Consider the following 17160-nt stretch of genomic DNA (forward strand, 5'->3'; position numbering starts at 1 on the left):
AGGAGTCTACTACAGAGTAAAATTACTACAGTATGTGGGTGTGACGGTCCGGGTCGGCTCCATGTTCCCTGTTGTGTCTGGAAGCCTCTTGGACCTGAACCATCGATAGTCATGAATCTAGATGAGCTCGGCAAATGAGGACATGCACATGCAGCAAGGTGTAGGTGCAAAAAAATGTCAAGTGCTTTAATTAACATTAATCATAAACCAAACAGTGTTTAAAAAGTCTAGCGCATCCAATTAATTGCAAATAAATAAATAATCCATAAAAATGTGTTTACATGGAGGTTAAAATATTCAAAGAAAAAATGTTCCATTCCATCATAACAAGGTTAAAATCACAAGTAGAGAAACGAGAAAGCTCAAGCTCAAGCCCAGTGAAATTTGCAGTAGAATTACTGCCTAAAATAATTGGAGATGACTTTAAACTCGACATTGAGATAGCCACGGCTTATCGCACAAACAAACCAAGCACCTTTAAACCTAGGTCTTTTATTGTCCGCTTCGAGCGACTACGATGTAAGCTTGATGTGATGGCACTTCTCAGACACAAGCAAGAGATTATATTTGAAAATAATCTTATTCGTATTTTCCCCGACTTCTCACCATCAACAGCTGCAAAACGCACAGCCTACATTGACATTAAAAAGTTGCTACGGAAAGCCTCTTGTATCCCGCCAAACTGAAAGTGGAAGTTCAAGATCAATATTATATTTTCCTAAGCAAAGAAGAAGCTGAAAAGGAATTAAAGAAGCTGTTTCCGACACTTTTTTGAAAGTTAATAAGGAGCCGTATTCTATCAAGGCATGGGAAGGACCTATGATCTGCTCTCTGGATCCATGTTTAAAGAGACTGGTATTATAATTATACATCCTTTTCTTTATCTGGACTTTATATGTTTATGTTTTAATTAGAGTTATACAGTTATAGACGTGAGTGTGAAAATGTGGAAGTAATTAAAGTAGGATTCGTTTTTTTTTTTTATTCTACTATACCTTAAAGTAGACTGTTTAACATCATACCCTTGGTTTATTGCTTTTTCTACTATTTATACTATTACCATTATACTATTACAGTAGGAATTACCAGGTTTATCCTAGACTAGTTTTTAAAATCATTCCCAGGGTTGATTCTTCTTTTTTTTTTTTATCTTAATATCTTAACTTAAAAGCGCTGAAGATTATTTCAAGCTTAAATACTGTTAATGATAATATTTTCGGCAGATTGTATTAAGAATTTAGCTGCAAAAGATATCTCTGTTTTAATTCTCTAACGCCGCTGCAGGGTGGGGTTTGTTTTGTTTTGGACGTGCTCTGTGTCTTCGTATGTCAGAGGACTGGGACATCGCGAAGTGGGATCTAGCCTCATGTGGGGAGGCAAAATGGGGGGGGTGGGGGGATAAAGGGGGGAGAGAAGGAGAGCAGGTTATATCTAATCTATTCTTGTAATCCTTATAATTATAAATATCAATGCAACAATAGGCTAAAATGCAATAACTCATGGGGAATCTTGAAACTAAGATTAAAACTGCCACATTACCAATTTAAACTATAAAATGACATTAAAAACTCAGAATCAATGTCTCCATGATGAGACAGTTAACTTTGTGAGCTGGAATGTTAAAGGCCTGAATCACGAATTAAAGAGAAAGAAAGTATGCTCTCACCTAACAGGCTTAAACGCTAAAATAGTATTTTAACAGGAGACCCACTTACTAACCAAGGATCAGTTCAGACTACAAAAAGACTGGACTGGCCAAATGTTCCATTCTAGCTTTATAAAGAAAACTAGAGGGGTGGGAATTCTCATACATAGAACAGTTCCATTTGAAGCATCAGATGTAGTATCGGACCCTGAAGGGAGATATGTGATGGTCATGGGCAACTTATATAACAGTAAAATGATTTTGATAAATGTTTATGCACCCAATGTTGATGATAAGAAATTCATGCAAAATCTATTTGCATCCATTCCCAATGTGAACACTCATAAAATTATAATGGCTGGGGACTTCAATTGTGTTTTAAATCCACTCTTAGATAGGACTCCTGTGACAGGGGGGGACGACATCTAATACTGCAAAGATAATTACACAGGGGCGGCACGGTGGCGCAGTGGGTAGCGCTGCTGCCTCGCAGTTGGGAGACCTGGGTACCCGGGTTCGATTCCCGGGCCCTCCCTGCGTGGAGTTTGCATGTTCTCCCCTTGTCTTCATGGGTTTCCTCCGGGTGCTCCGGTTTCCTCCCACAGTCCAAAGACATGCAGGTTAGGTGGATTGGCGATTCTAAATTGGCCCTAGTGTGTGCTTGGTGTGTGGGTGTGTTTGTGTGTGTCCTGCGGTGGGTTGGCACCCTGCCCGGGATTGGTTTCTGCCTTGTGCCCTGTGTTGGCTGGGATTGGCTCCAGTAGACCCCCGTGACCCTGTATTCGGATTCAGCGGGTTGGAAAATGGATGGATGGATAATTACACAGTTTTTAAATGATCACCACTTATCAGACCCCTGGAGGTTTCTTAACCCAAACTCAAGAACATATTCGTTCTACTCACCAGTGCATTATAGCTACTCAAGAATTGATTATTTTTTTATAGATAATAATTTCCTGCCTACAATTAAATCATGCAAATATGACACAATTGTTATCTCTGACCATGCCCCTCTAGTCTTGGAGCTAAAATCATTAAGCCCCTCACACTCACCTCGTAGATGGCGTCTTAACCCTCTTTTATTGGCAGATGAGAACTGCACAGAATTTATATCCAAACAAATCAGCTTCTTCCTAGAGACAAACACGTCCACAGAGGTTTCTGCAGGAACACTCTGGGAAACTCTAAAGGCCTTCTTAAGAGGACAGATTATTTCATACCTTTCCCACAGAAATAAATTAGAAACCAAGAAAGTGTCAGAGCTAAGAAGTGAAATTACTAGAATAGATGAAGAACAAGCCAGGCATCCAAATGAAGTTCTCCACAGGAAAAGGCAGGCCCTGCATACAGAACTTAACATCTTAACAACTAAAGAAACTGAACAACTTATTTATAAGTCTAGACAGCATTACTATGAACACGGAGAAAAAGCTAATAAGCTTTTAGCTCAACAAATTCACAAACAAGAAGTTCACAATGCAATACCAGTAATCACCAACAAGAATGGAGAAATTATTGACCATAAAAATATAATGCACACATTTAGAGATTATTATAAGTCTTTATATTCTACTGAGCCCAAAGAAGACAACACACAATCTAATGCATTTCTGGATACATCACAGATACCACAAATAGATGCTTTAAGTGCTGAGGAACTGGATAAACCTCTAACGCTAACAGAATTACTAGATGCTATAAAGTCACTACAAAGCGGGAAATCATCAGGCCCTGATGGTTACCCCGTAGAATTTTATAAGAAATTCTCCACTCAGCTAGCTCCCCTCTTATTGGCAACATTTACAGAAGCTAGAGATAACCAAATACTACCTCAAACATTTCGACAAGCATTAATCACTGTCTTTCCTAAACAAAATAAGGACTTGTTACAATGTGCATCATACAGACCAATTTCACTACTGAATAATGATGTTAAGATACTCTCAAAAATCCTAGCTAGAAGGATGGAGAAAGTTCTGCCCTCGGTAATATCACAGGATCAAACTGGATTTATTAAAGACCGACACCTATCTTCAAATCTCCGACGCTTGTTTAATGTTATATATTCACCAGCAAAATCAAACACCCCAGAGATATTATTATCATTAGACGCAGAAAAAGCATTTGATATGATTGAATGGAATTACCTTTTCACTGCATTGGAGAAATTTGGGTTTGGCCCGAATATTTGTGCATGGATCAAACTACTGTATACCAATCCAGAAGCTTCAGTTTGTATTAATAACATTTGCTCAGACTACTTTAAACTAGAACGTGGTACCAGACAAGGATGTCCCTTGTCGCCACTGTTGTTTGCAATCGCAATTGAACCACTGGCGGTTCACAGCCGAAATTCTTATCAGATAAAGGGGATTGTCAGAGAAGGACTGGAACAGAAAATTTCTCTATATGCAGATGATATGGTTTTATATATATCAGACCCAGAAAACACTGTGCCTGCAGTTCTAACAGCACTAACAGAATTTCAAAAGATATCTGGTCTTAAAATTAATCTGAATAAAAGTATACTCTTTCCAGTGAATTCACAAGCATATAATATTAGATTAGACACCCCACCTTTTACCATAGCAGATCAGTTTAAATACCTAGGGGTAAATATCACAAGTAAACATAAAGCTCTTTATCAACAAAATTTTGGTGTCTGTATGGAAAAAATTAAGCAAGACTTGCATAGATGGTCAACCCTTCATCTCACTCTAGCCGGAAGAATTAACATTGTTAAGATGAATATCCTTCCTAAACTTCTCTTTTTATTTCAAAACATTCCAATATATATCAATAAATCGTTTTTTAAACAGTTAGATTCAACAATAACCTCATTCATTTGGAACTCGAAATACCCACGTATCCGAGAAGCGACCCTACAAAGACCTCAGGCAGAAGGTTGCATTGCTTTACCTAATTTCAGTTTTATTACTGGGCAGCAAACATACAAGCCATAAAAACCTGGACACAAATAAATGAACATACACAGGCTTGGTCCGCAATAGAAGTAAAATCCTGTAGTACTTCTTTATATTCCCTACTCTGCTCTCCAATAAATGCAAGTTATCGCAAATATACTAATAACCCAATTGTGCTTTACTCACTCAGAATATGGAATCAAATTAGAAAGCATTTTAAGATGGAAAATCTTTTATCAGTGGCACCTCTGCAAGAGAACCACCTCTTTCAACCTTCGCAAGTATATCCAGTTTTTAATACCTGGAAAAGTTTTGGGATTAAAATGCTCAGAGATCTTTATATAGACAACATATTTACATCTTTTGAACAATTACGTTCCAAATTCAACCTCCCAGCTACACATTTCTTTTACTATCTTCAAATTAGAAATTTTGTTAAACAGAAATTGCCCGATTTCCCCCACCTTGCACCCTCCACAATGCTGGAAAAAATACTGCTCAATTTCAAGGAATTAAACACTATTTCCGCAATATATAAAATCTTATTAGAGTCCCTACCTTTCAAAGATCCAAGAGGACATTGGGAAGAAGATCTCTTAATCAATATATCAGAAAAGGAGTGGAAAGTAGCAAAGCAGAGAATTCACTCGAGTTCTATATGCGCAAAGCATAGAATTATTCAACTAAAAATTATATATCGAGCTCATCTGTCTCACTTAAAACTGTCCAAAATGTTTCCAGGGCAGGATCCAACCTGCGAACGCTGCAACCAAGCGCCTGCCTCACTGGGTCACATGTTCTGGGCCTGCACCAAACTAACATCATTTTGGACAAAAATTTTTAAGTGCCTTTCAGACAGCCTTGGTATCACAATCCCTCCTAACCCATTAACAGCTGTGTTCAGTGTTCTTCCAGATGGACTTGAATTGGAGAAGGACAAGCAAACGGTGATTGCATTCACTACACTTTTGGCACGCAGACTTATTTTGTTAAATTGGAAGAATCCTAATTCTCCTCTTATAAGTCAGTGGAAAACCGATGTTTTATATTATTTGAAATTGGAAAAAATCAAATTCTCAGAGGATCTGTACAAAATTTTTTCAAAACCTGGCAGGATTTAATCAATATTATTTTAGAATAAGAGAAATAACTATTACCGCATTTAACTCCCTTCTCCATCTCTTATTTACATATATATTTACTTCTCCCTTTCCTTTGTTTAATGTTGCCTTATTAAAAAGCCTTAAGCAATTTTCCTTTAGCTAAGCTCTCCTTCTCAGGGGTGGGGTTTGATTTGTCTTCAATTTTGTTGGGTTATAAATTGATCTATTTGTATGGAATGATTACAATGAAAATTAATAAAATAAAAATATTAAAAAAAAAAAAAAATCACAAGTAGGAATCTATTTCTTTTTTTAATGCAAAAGCCCTGGTGCATTCTTCTAAAACTAAGATCTCCTCTGCTTAGCCTGCACAGGATCCTGCAGGCAGAGGAGATGTCCTTCTGACAGGCACAGCCAGGTTTGGGTCCCTACCGTTCCCCTCTTCAACTCCCTCGAGCGTCGGCCATATGCTACATTTTAAGGTTCTCTACCTGGCTGCCTGCCTCCATCCCCTCTCACATTGTTGTCTCCCAATCCTGTTGTTCATTTTTTCCTTTCGTTTCCTCAAACCCTCTGCCATGCAGAATCCTCTTGTATTGGCTTGATTGGGCACAGGTGTGATTCGTCACTATGAGGTATGAATGAGACACCTGACAGACCCACTCAACTTTGTATGTGCGATCAGCCAAGCACCCCGAACTGAAGCATGCTCATGCACACCCAAACCTGATTGGAGCCTGCACTTCCTGGGACGCGATTATTTATTTAAAAACCTGCACAACACAATGGACCACTTACCACAGTGGACTAATAAACATTTTTTCACAAGCTTCTTCATTTTTCTACCACGCTAACAATATCTGTTCTGAAATTAAAGATTAGAAATTAATTTCCTCACCGACTCGTTTGCTAGACGTGCTAGCCTCTCGGACTGCAGAGCTTTCAGCACTTTGTTGAACAGTTTATTCTGGGCTACAGACCAGCCAGTCCTGTTAAGAAAAAGATAAAATGCAAAAAAATTGATTTTTTTTTTTTTTTTTTTAAATCATCCATTGCATTATATGATCTTCTACCAAAAAGATATTTATTCAACTTATTTAACATAATTGTAATGCTTTTCTGCATATGTACATTTGGATTTTGCTATTACAAATTGTAGAAAAACAGTTTTTATTGAGATAAAGAGAATAAGATATTCTTCTAAAAATTATGTTTTGACAAGGAGCATTAAAATAGATATATACATTACAAAAGAACAAAAACAATGATAAAAATGCTTTTACATGTTAGATATTAATTTCATTTGTTTTACAAACCTGCTTATCTCATGAGTAAAAAATAAATAGGGATGTCAAAAGAACTGATACTTCACTACCATGTTGATAAAAATTCCAAAAATTTAACAATACTACTTTTTTTTACAATAAGGGTACCAAAGTGCAAGTCAGTACCACACTGAAGAGTGACTGCAAGTAGACTTATTACTTTGGAAGTCACAACAATACTTAATAAAAGCATATGTAAAAACTACACATGAAAATTTCTGAAATCATGTTTATAATTTAAAAAAAAAACAAACAAAAAAAAAAAACAACAAAAACACCCATTATGGAGTTAGTTCAGAAACAGATTTGTACATACTTTAGAGAGCACATAGCAACACTGTTTAGATGTGATTTATAATTGTTTCACTTGCAGATACCAAGATTAATCACTTTTTAATACCATGTCCTACACTATCACGATAAAGGAAAGGGTCATGAAAATACTGTAGGAATGTGGTATGTGGGAGGAAACTGCATGGCTGCAGTGCTAACAAGCTGTACAAAGTTAAAAAAAAAAAAAACAAGGAAAGTACAAGTAGAACATCTATTTGGCTCATCTGTACTGGCGATGAAATGAGTTGCTCTATTTGTTAATAATAAACTTAATTAGTTTTTCTCCTCTAGGTCCAGGAATTGAGACAACCATGGCAGAAACTATATTTTATTGTGTTGATTTAGATACACATTTTGGATCACTGACCTGCTGGAAGATCCAACAATGACCCAGTTTCAGTTTCTTGGTAGAGACAGCCAAAGGTAAATGTAAATTCATGGAATTTATGGTATTTCATGGAATCCATGATGCCATGTCCCCTAAAAAGATTCAAAGGGCCTTTGGAGGAAAAACGGCCTGACAAAAATCACAGAACTAGAAACATTCTTAACAGTGGGGAACAGATTCTTTTCAGTATAGACATCCTTCTTTTTACACAAAACCCACCTTGAGTCTGTTGCTCAATTTTCCTTTCATCTGACAATAGGACAAGATCAAAGTTCCAGTAGTGTTTAGTATACCCCAGGGACTTGCGTTTGTGGTTAAATGACAAAGTTATTTTTGGCATGCTGTCCAAATAATCTGTTGGTATATTGGTGGTGTCTGATGGTAGTTTTGGAAACTAGGGGACCCCTAGATGCTACTTTTATCTGTATTTCTCTAAGAGTGACCCTTGGGGATTTTCTTACCTCTATTATCATCTAACTACATATTTATATCCCAGCGAAACAAGGAAGTGAAGGATTACTGCTTGAAAGTTCCATAACACTCTGATCGATTTAAAAAAAAAAAAAAAAAAAGTAAAATATAAGCAGAAAAAAATACTGCACTTTTACTTTGTTCATAAGAATTTTAAGTGGTGCTAATAATTGTGGCAAATGTGGTTTTGTTAAATAATTGTTTGATGAGTTAAGTTGAATTTCTCATATTTCTTTCAGTGTGAGATTAATGCAATTCAACAAAAGCTGAATTTTTATAACCCTTTTTACTTATCTTTCCCAGAGGTGCAAATAATTGCTCGATATACCACTATTTTAAATTTTATTTTATTATTGGTGTTACATATTTTACAGTCTATTGTAGAAAAAGTTACAATATTGTCTCCTTCAATAATGGAGGTACTTTTAATTAAAAAGGCGGTGAAAGGGATTTCTGTTTTTGTTGCGGTATTGAATTGGAAACAAGTATTGTAAAATTTCACCGGTATTGAATACAAACATTCTGGTGTCATGACATTCCTATTAGCCAAAAGCAGTCTATGGAATATTAATCATTAACTCTCTTTGTGCTCAGAAATCCAAAAAGAGATACCCTTATTTAAGAGCAACTACAAATGGTACTTGAACTTGTCTGTGTTTTTCACGACTGACATCATTATTTCCAATTACAAAAAAATGCAATAAATGTATAATGTTTAAGTGTTTAATAGAAGAGACAATATTTGTGCAAAATTGCAACACATAAAATTAAATATAACAATTCACATTGTATAGAATCGCTGACAGTTTCATAAAGAGAGTGAGAAGAGAACCTGGCTTACTTGTTGAGATGCTCTTCCCAGTCATCAGGAGGAGGAGAAGTGTCTGCATCAGCTCGTGCAAACAAAACATGTCTCTCACATTCATTCATGACACTTCGGGCCTTCTGGTTATCATATAGAGGCATTGGTGTTGGTGTCACTGTCTCTACATCAATTGGCATGTCATTTTCTCTGCAAGTATAATATAAATGTATATTGTTTTGAATTTCTTGAATATTATAGGAATCACAAAATCTATTGGCTGATTTACCAATAATTCACAACACTTATCAAATTCAGTCCAGTGGAATGTTCAAAGTTATAAATCAGTATAATATATATATGTTTTAATGCTATAGGATAGCTGCAATAAAGAGACTGAAGAAAAAGAATACACATGAAAACTTTTATTTGACTCTTACAACTTCCACTAGTTTAGTAAAATAATTGGCTTGTTGGCTTAATGCAGTTATTGCATGCAATGTATATTCAACTACTGTTTTATACTACTTTATGCTAATCAGAGACAATGGAACCAAGTGACTTTTCCTGAAAGTACTCTAAAAATAGTATAAAACAATGTGCAAACGATACAAGAATCAGTTGTATTCTATTTTTCCACCTTAACATTTTCATTTAATTTTTAATAAAAATGTCCCATTTATCTATATAAAAATGAAGGAACCATTAATACTTTTAACAAGTGTAAAATAAAAAGCTATTTATTTACATTATACAATGCATTACTTATTATGTAGAAATGAACATTGCCATTAGCATTTCAGCTGTTCACTGGAGGCAATCACAATCCTGCACAATCATTTTTAGGTTAACTGACCCAGATTAAACTATAAAAAAACTCCAAATGCATCCTGTGTGGAGTCCAATGCCTGACTGTTACCTGTATGGATTTTGCATATCTTCCTGGTGTTAACATATGCTTTCCTCTTGGTGCTATGGCTATTGTCCTACATACCTAAAGATTAAATAGCAAATTCAGACTGAGTGTAGATATGTAGATCAAGAAATGGACTGGTGCACCATCCAATGTTGTTTCCTGTTTTGCACTAAATGCTGCTGGAACAAACTCTTGTCACATGACTGTGAATTAGGGTAAGCAAGTTTGAGAATGTCATGTAGTGTATAATAAGGCTGCATGTCCTCAAAAGAGTAAGACGCAAATACAGAAACTGGAAAAATATTTTCAAAGCAAGATATACAATAGTGTTCGAAAGTTTGGAATCACCCATAAATTTCTGTATTTTTGATAGAAATTAGGATACTTCTATATCAAAATGCCATTAAATTAATTTAGAACAAAGCCATACATTGCTAATTGGTATTACTTTTTGAAATAACCGATTATAAATTTATTAGTCACATATGACTGTAAAGCCCCATTTTCAATAGCCATTCCTTTAGTTTCCCAACAGTAAATTTCTTTCTATCCTAAGCTAGTCATGTGTAAATGTTAATTGGTTATTAAAAAAACCTTTGTTTGAAATTGTTGAAACCTATTATTCTGCTCAATCAAGCAAGTAAATTGTCTTTCCGTAGGCTGCAAGGTATTGAGTTTCCTTACATTAAGTTCTTGGTTCAGCAATGGCCAAAATAGAACAGTTTTCTCAAGAAACATGTCATTTTTTAACCTGCAGAATAAGAATGAAGGTTTTTCCATGTGATCGATTGCAGTTTGAGAAACAAACACCTTACACATCCTCAAGTTATCTTTTTCCTTAAATGCACACCAAATACCAAAGTCACATAACACTTTGCAATTAGTCTGTTCTTTCTTTTCTGTATCAATTCATCAGGAGTGGTATCATCTGTAAATTTAACAATGGCATTTTTTTTTTTTTTTTTTTTTTTACACAAAATCAGTATGTGAAACACAGTCATTGACATAATGAGTAAAAGATCATTGATAAGACCTAGCCCTGTGGGACACTAAGGAATGCCTTCCTACACCTTCACCATCTACTTTGTGTCAGAAAGAAAATCCAACAGCCAATATGTGTCAGAAAGAAAATCCACAAGCCAATAACATCAAAACTTATTTTCACCAATGTCCTTCAGTCTATCTTGGGAGAGGCAGAGCTGTAGTCAATTACAATGGTGCTGACACACAAGCTCAATGATGTTCAGTGGAATGAAAAATTACTACCAAATATCTTCTCAGCCTCGCAGAATGCTATTCTTGAACCTAAAATATTGTATGTAATTTTCAGAAAGCATTCTCAACAAAAAAAATTCAACTTTATAAGCGGTCTGAAACATTTTTTTCTTTAAGGTACTGACAGAAACTACTGTATTTCTTTGGCAACAGTTTTCTTGATAGTTGGTGAACAGACATGTCCACAATTTTTGATACATTATCTGTAACCAAACCTCAACATGGCATTAGCAATTGCAATTTCTCTGAACTGAACAGAACTGAAGAGTGGGAATGACGTCTTTCCTATTGATCTTCAGTGTTGAGAAGTAACTTAATATTTTAACAAAAAATGCACACTTTTTGACCAGACAAATTGATAACAACATTGATAACAATTTTTTTTCCATAGACATTTTTCATATAATATGTCATCATTTTCTCACCAAACACTACAAATTACATAGGGTAACATACTAAAAAAAAACAAAAAACAAAAAAAAAAAACAATTTTTGGATAGAGTATCCCTTTAAGTTACTTATGTATATGTCTGCTTTGAAGAAATACTCTTTAGAATACATGTTATTTTACATAAAGAAGCTGTATAAAATAAAATAACTGGAGAGAATAAAAATATGCAACTAACAAAAACAACTAAATTCCTATTTTAAAACAAAAAAAAAAGTTAAATAACTACTCACACAGTGGTGTCCTGTTGACGACGTGGTGTAACAAATAACATTCGCGTGGGCCGAGCACTGCTAGCATCAGGGTGGGCACTCCAGGGCTTGGCATAACTATGGTCCAGGAATACCAGATCCAATTCTCGTTCATGCACAGATAACTGGAAAAGCAAGGAAGTGCCCATCCTTCTTGCCGAAGTCTGCAGATCCCGCTCTCCACCGCGATACATTTTCCTTTTTCCTTTCTCCAAACACAAATTTTATGAATGCAGGGGATCTTTCAACAGGCAGACTACAACTGAAAAATGAAATAATTAACAACCATTCAATTTGAAGATTTCACATAGGGTAAATTGATCAATAAACAAGCATTTTGTCTGCAGCCATTTGTGTCTGTTAAAAGACAGAGAAATATATTTAACAAAAGGGAATTTAAAAATGGATAAAAAGGGGTCTTTGGTCTCAATGGCTAATCAGAAAAAGGTAAAAGCACATGTAACTCTAGGAAATTTTCTTTTTACTAAGCAGCTTTGAAAATTGGAAAATAATTACCTGTCAGACAATAAAATGTGCTAACCAGAAAAGCAGCTCTCAGCAAAACGTCCTACTAACAGCTTTGCTCTGCAATGCCAGTACAAGTCCAATTATTTTCAACCATGATTATTATATGCAGCACAGGGCTTTGACCACTAAATTATATATTAGAAAAATGCATTTATTTTCATTACACATGAATCTGGAGGACCTTTCACCATTTTTATGATATTTAAATACATCATAGTATGTTTACTGTATTTAGAACATCTAAAATTTCTAATTTAAGGTTCTCAATATATTATGAAACACAGGCATGAAAAACTTTTGGAAAGTGAATAAAATTGCATAATTGGAGCTGATTCAATAGTATCTGACATCATATAGATGGGTTACAGCAGCAGAACAACACCTCAGCCTCAACATCCATCAGTTAAGTCTAGGAAGATGATGATAAGATGGCAATGTGATCTCTGTATCTGTATGACCGAAGATTGAAAAAATGTCACCTGGCATGACAAATCTTGAATTCTGCTACTATATACATATGGTAGGGTTATAAATGGACATGAATCCAGAAATGAAATATAAATGTTTTGTTGAAAGAAACACTACAGGCTGAGTATGCTGTACCCAGTTATGCACAAGGAGTCCAGCTAGCAGGACACAGCCATGTTTCAAAGTTACTTGTGTATGTTGCAGTAAATTCACAAGTCAATCAAAGTTAATAATGTTATTTTTACATCTCTTTCATTATTAAAACTTACAATTTGCACACATGCACCCCAAGGCAAGCAGATTGATTGAATCTGATTGCTTTGAAGATCTCATGTACTTCAAGCCATATAGGCTCTTTACCTTTGGACAATATAGTTTCAGCCCATTCTAAAGGTAGTGTTTCTAGCACACCTGTGAATACCATAACACTGCACTTGGACCTCTCAAAATTTCATGCAAGGACTCTGGCTTTGACCAATGTCACTGTATCATGTCATTCATTTCGTTGTAACATTAAAACATGAGAGAAAGAAAAAAAGAAAAAGAAAACATTTTAGCTAATGACATGTTTACGGCAGAATCCCTTATCCCCTCACACTCCTCCATAGCCAAAGGAATCAACTCCACTGTTCAATATTTTTCTATCACATTTCTAATTATGCTCACCCCGAACCCCACCAAAGTCAGAATTGATCTAGATTACAAACGGAAAATAAAATTGAAGTGCAACCTTTTGGGATTGGAGGGGTCAGATGAAATTGTTAAGCAAGTGCTTGATGAAACAAGCACTAGTGCTGGGCGGTATGACCAAAATTCTATATCACAGTATTTTTCAAGATTGTACCGGTTTCACGGTATTCGACGGTATTTTTTTCCCATGCATGAGTTAATCACATTTTCCACTGCAATTACTGCAGTAGACTGGCTAAGAATAACCTATTCCACTGTCATGAGAATTGTACAAAAAAACATTTTAATGTGCACACAAGTATTAATACAGGTTTGCATGACTCCATAAAGTGATAGTTTTCAAAGGGGGGGGGGCACTAATGAAGAGAAAGAATCACACTGCATGACAATTGCTGTCAAAATATAGAACCTTTTTATTGAACAAATTTTGCAAACCGCTTAAACTAAAACTTTGACAACAAATTGTCAACCATCCAAAGAGGCATTTAGTTGTATTGCATTGAACATGTCTTAGAAAAGGAATAAATGGCAAATATTTTTTGTAAACCAACTACACTTTGTTAATGTTAACAATCTCTGTCCACTGACATGTTAAAGTGACTTTTTAAACAACTTTACCATCATTAAACTGCATAATATTTAAACTAATAAATAATAACAATAAAATAAATAATAGTGCAACTTCCAGTAATAATACTATTACATCAAAACTTCAAGCCCAGGTACATTACACAGTATTCACCAAACTAAAATAAAACTGCAACTTGGAGATGACATCTTTACCAACTGAACCGTCATTAAGGCAAATTGCATTAATATAGACCTTGCTTCAAGCTAAGCTATATATATATATATATAATAAATAATAAATAATAAAACTGCAACTTGCATTTATAATACTATTTGTTGTTTAGTGGGTCAAAAAAAAAAGAAAAAAAAAAAAGTCCGTTTTTAAATCCAGTTCGCCGTGTCTGTCTTGACCGCAGGGAGTTGATGAGGTGATTGGGGCGAGTCGCATCTGATCATTCTCAATTGCTTCGTCGGCTTAGTGTGGCGCGTGAATAAGGCGCTGAGCCCACGGACGGAGACGTATATTGATGGGCCGGCAGGATGGGGGAAGGAAAAAAGAAAAGATAGAACACGAGGAGGTTAAAGAAGGGAAAAGGCAGTCATGGGAGACGATCCAGACACCAGGAAGGAGAAGGCAGCACGAGCTGGGGCTCCGTGAGGGAGTGCAGGCTTAGGCGATCTAGGGGCTGGTTCACCCCACTGAGTAAGTGTGTGGAGTGGGGCGAGCGAAATGTAAGACCTCCAAATGTATCTGAGAAGTGACTGAGTGAGCACGAAGGAAGACAGGAGGTGTGCCGACCTCGGACGGTCTGGCTGCGCAGTGTGGCGGCAGCCAAAACAGGGGTTGGCAGAAAGCAGTTCGTGCTACAAAGGCTCCGTCAGCAATGCCAGTGAAGGGTGAGCCGTGGAGACAGAAGGTGGTGTGCTGCGATCGGGCGAGGAGAGAGACTGCATTTTAACGGATATATTTATTATGGATTTTATCCCCACATTTCACTGGCTTTATGGATTTGCTATTTATTTGGGTACTGTATTTTTCTGAACACTGTCCAACGGACACTTTTGGTTTTACTTTGACTGTTTTTAACAAAAGCACTTGAGCACTTTCCAACATCCCCTGGCTTCAATGAGATTTCTCAGCTCATCTCGGTCATAACTATCGACGGTGTTGGTTCAACAGACTCCCATATGGGAAGAGGGAGTCTGTAGGGGACCGGCACCGTCACAATATTACACAGTAACCAGATACATTACACAGTATTGAAAAAAAAAATAAAATAAAACAAGTACAACTTGGCTTGCAGTATTATCCAGTAGTATAGAAACAGTATTCATACATTTGAACATAATGCTCCACATCTGACCTTTTAAAACCAAACTATCTACAGATAACAGATACAGAACCTTTTTTCATCGTTCTTCTGTGTTATCATGTTCAACTTTATCATCTGTTACGGCTTCAGTTTCAGAATGTTCCCTGTCCATTTTCACCGCTCAATACCTCCACTAACACATGTATTCTGTTGGATGCGTATTTTGCAGTGCACCAGTGAAAAAGGTCCCCCTTAAACAGTTTCCCGCTGCGCCACGTTCCGAATGTTGTTTAGGCTATTTAAACCGGTGTTCCGGTATAAGAAAAATCCATATCATAACAAAAATAAAAAACGGTTTTTGGTATGAACCGGTATACCGCCCAGCACTAACAAGCACGATTAAAAACTGGATTTAAAAAAAAAAAAAAATCTTCCACAGCTCTGATGATCCCTTCAGTGACAATTAGGGAATCCATTCCCGGGCTCCTGATATTTTTCATTCCCGCATTCCTGGGAATAACACTGCTGTAATTCCCGGGAAAACGGGAACAGCCAAGCTCGCATATATAGTGTGTAAAAGTGTAAAAATCGATCAAGAAATAACAGAGTTATAGTTGAAAATAATTATCAACAATCTCAAGGCTACAAGTCCATCTGCAGAGATCTTCATGTTCCTTTGTCCACTGTGCGCAATATAATCAAGAAGTTCACAACACATGGCACTGTAACTAATCTCCCTGGACGTGGAGCGAAGAGAAAAATTGATAAATGACTGCAATGAAGCATAGTCCGAATGGTAGACAAACAGCCCCAATCAACTTCAAAACATTTTTAAACTGTTCTGCAGACTCAGGGTGCAACAGTGTCGGCTCGAACTATCCGTCAACATCTGAACGAAATGAAATGCTATGGCAGGAGAGCCAGGAGGACCCCACTGCTGACACAGAAACATAAAAAAGCCAGACTGGAGTTTGCCAAAATGTACTTGAGGAAGCCAAAATCCTTCTGGGCAAACGTCTTGTGGACAGATGAGACCAAGGTAGAGCTTTTTGGTAAAGCTCTTCATTCTACTGTTTACAGAAAAAGGAATGAGGCCTACAAAGAAAAGAACACAGTACCTACAGTCAAACATGGTGGAGGTTCTATAATGTTTTGGGGATGTTTTGCTGCCTCTGGCACTGGATGCCTTGACTGTGTGCAAGGCATCATGAAATCTGAAGACTACCAAAAGATATTGGGGCGCAAAGTACGGCCCAGTGTCAGAAAGTTGGGTCTGCGTCAGAGGTCATGGGTGTTCCAGCAGAACAATGACCCCAAACATACCTCTAAAAGCACCCAGAAATGGTTGAAGACAAAGCGCTGGAGAGTTCTGAAGTGGCCAGCAATGAGTCCGGATCTAAATCTGATTGAACACTTATGGAGAGATCTCAAAATTGCTGTTGGGAGAAGGCGCCCTTCAAATCTGAGAGACCTTGACCAGTTTGCAAAAGAAGAGTGGTTGGAAATTCCAGTTGAGAGGTGTAACAAGCTTGTTGATGGTTATAGGAAGCGCTTGATTAGTTATTTTTTCCAAAGCGCGTGCGATCAAATATTAAGTTGAGGGTGCCAATAATTTTGTCCAGCCCGGTTTTTGAGCTGTGTGTGAAATGATGTCAGATTTGGCTTTTTTCTCTGTTTTTTTGTGTTGTTCCAATGCACAAAAAGGAAATA

General features: G+C 36.6%; 1 protein-coding gene across 3 annotated transcripts in view; it reads right to left on the reverse strand.

The window, feature by feature from the left end:
* Positions 1-17160, reverse strand: part of kansl3 (KAT8 regulatory NSL complex subunit 3) — a 159900-nt gene that overhangs the window by 118346 nt on the left and 24394 nt on the right. For all 3 annotated transcript variants that reach the window (XM_028806093.2, XM_028806084.2, XM_028806102.2), the window contains exons 2-4: positions 11864-12143; positions 9031-9201; positions 6571-6661 (exon numbers count right to left, since the gene is read on the reverse strand). In XM_028806093.2, the coding sequence (XP_028661926.1) occupies positions 6571-6661; positions 9031-9201; positions 11864-12075 (474 nt within the window). In that variant the 5' untranslated portion in view covers positions 12076-12143. The remainder of the gene's footprint in view (positions 1-6570; positions 6662-9030; positions 9202-11863; positions 12144-17160) is intronic.

Source organism: Erpetoichthys calabaricus, chromosome 1 (assembly GCF_900747795.2).
Source record: "Erpetoichthys calabaricus chromosome 1, fErpCal1.3, whole genome shotgun sequence".
In the NCBI taxonomy this organism is placed as follows: Eukaryota; Metazoa; Chordata; class Cladistia; order Polypteriformes; family Polypteridae; genus Erpetoichthys; species Erpetoichthys calabaricus.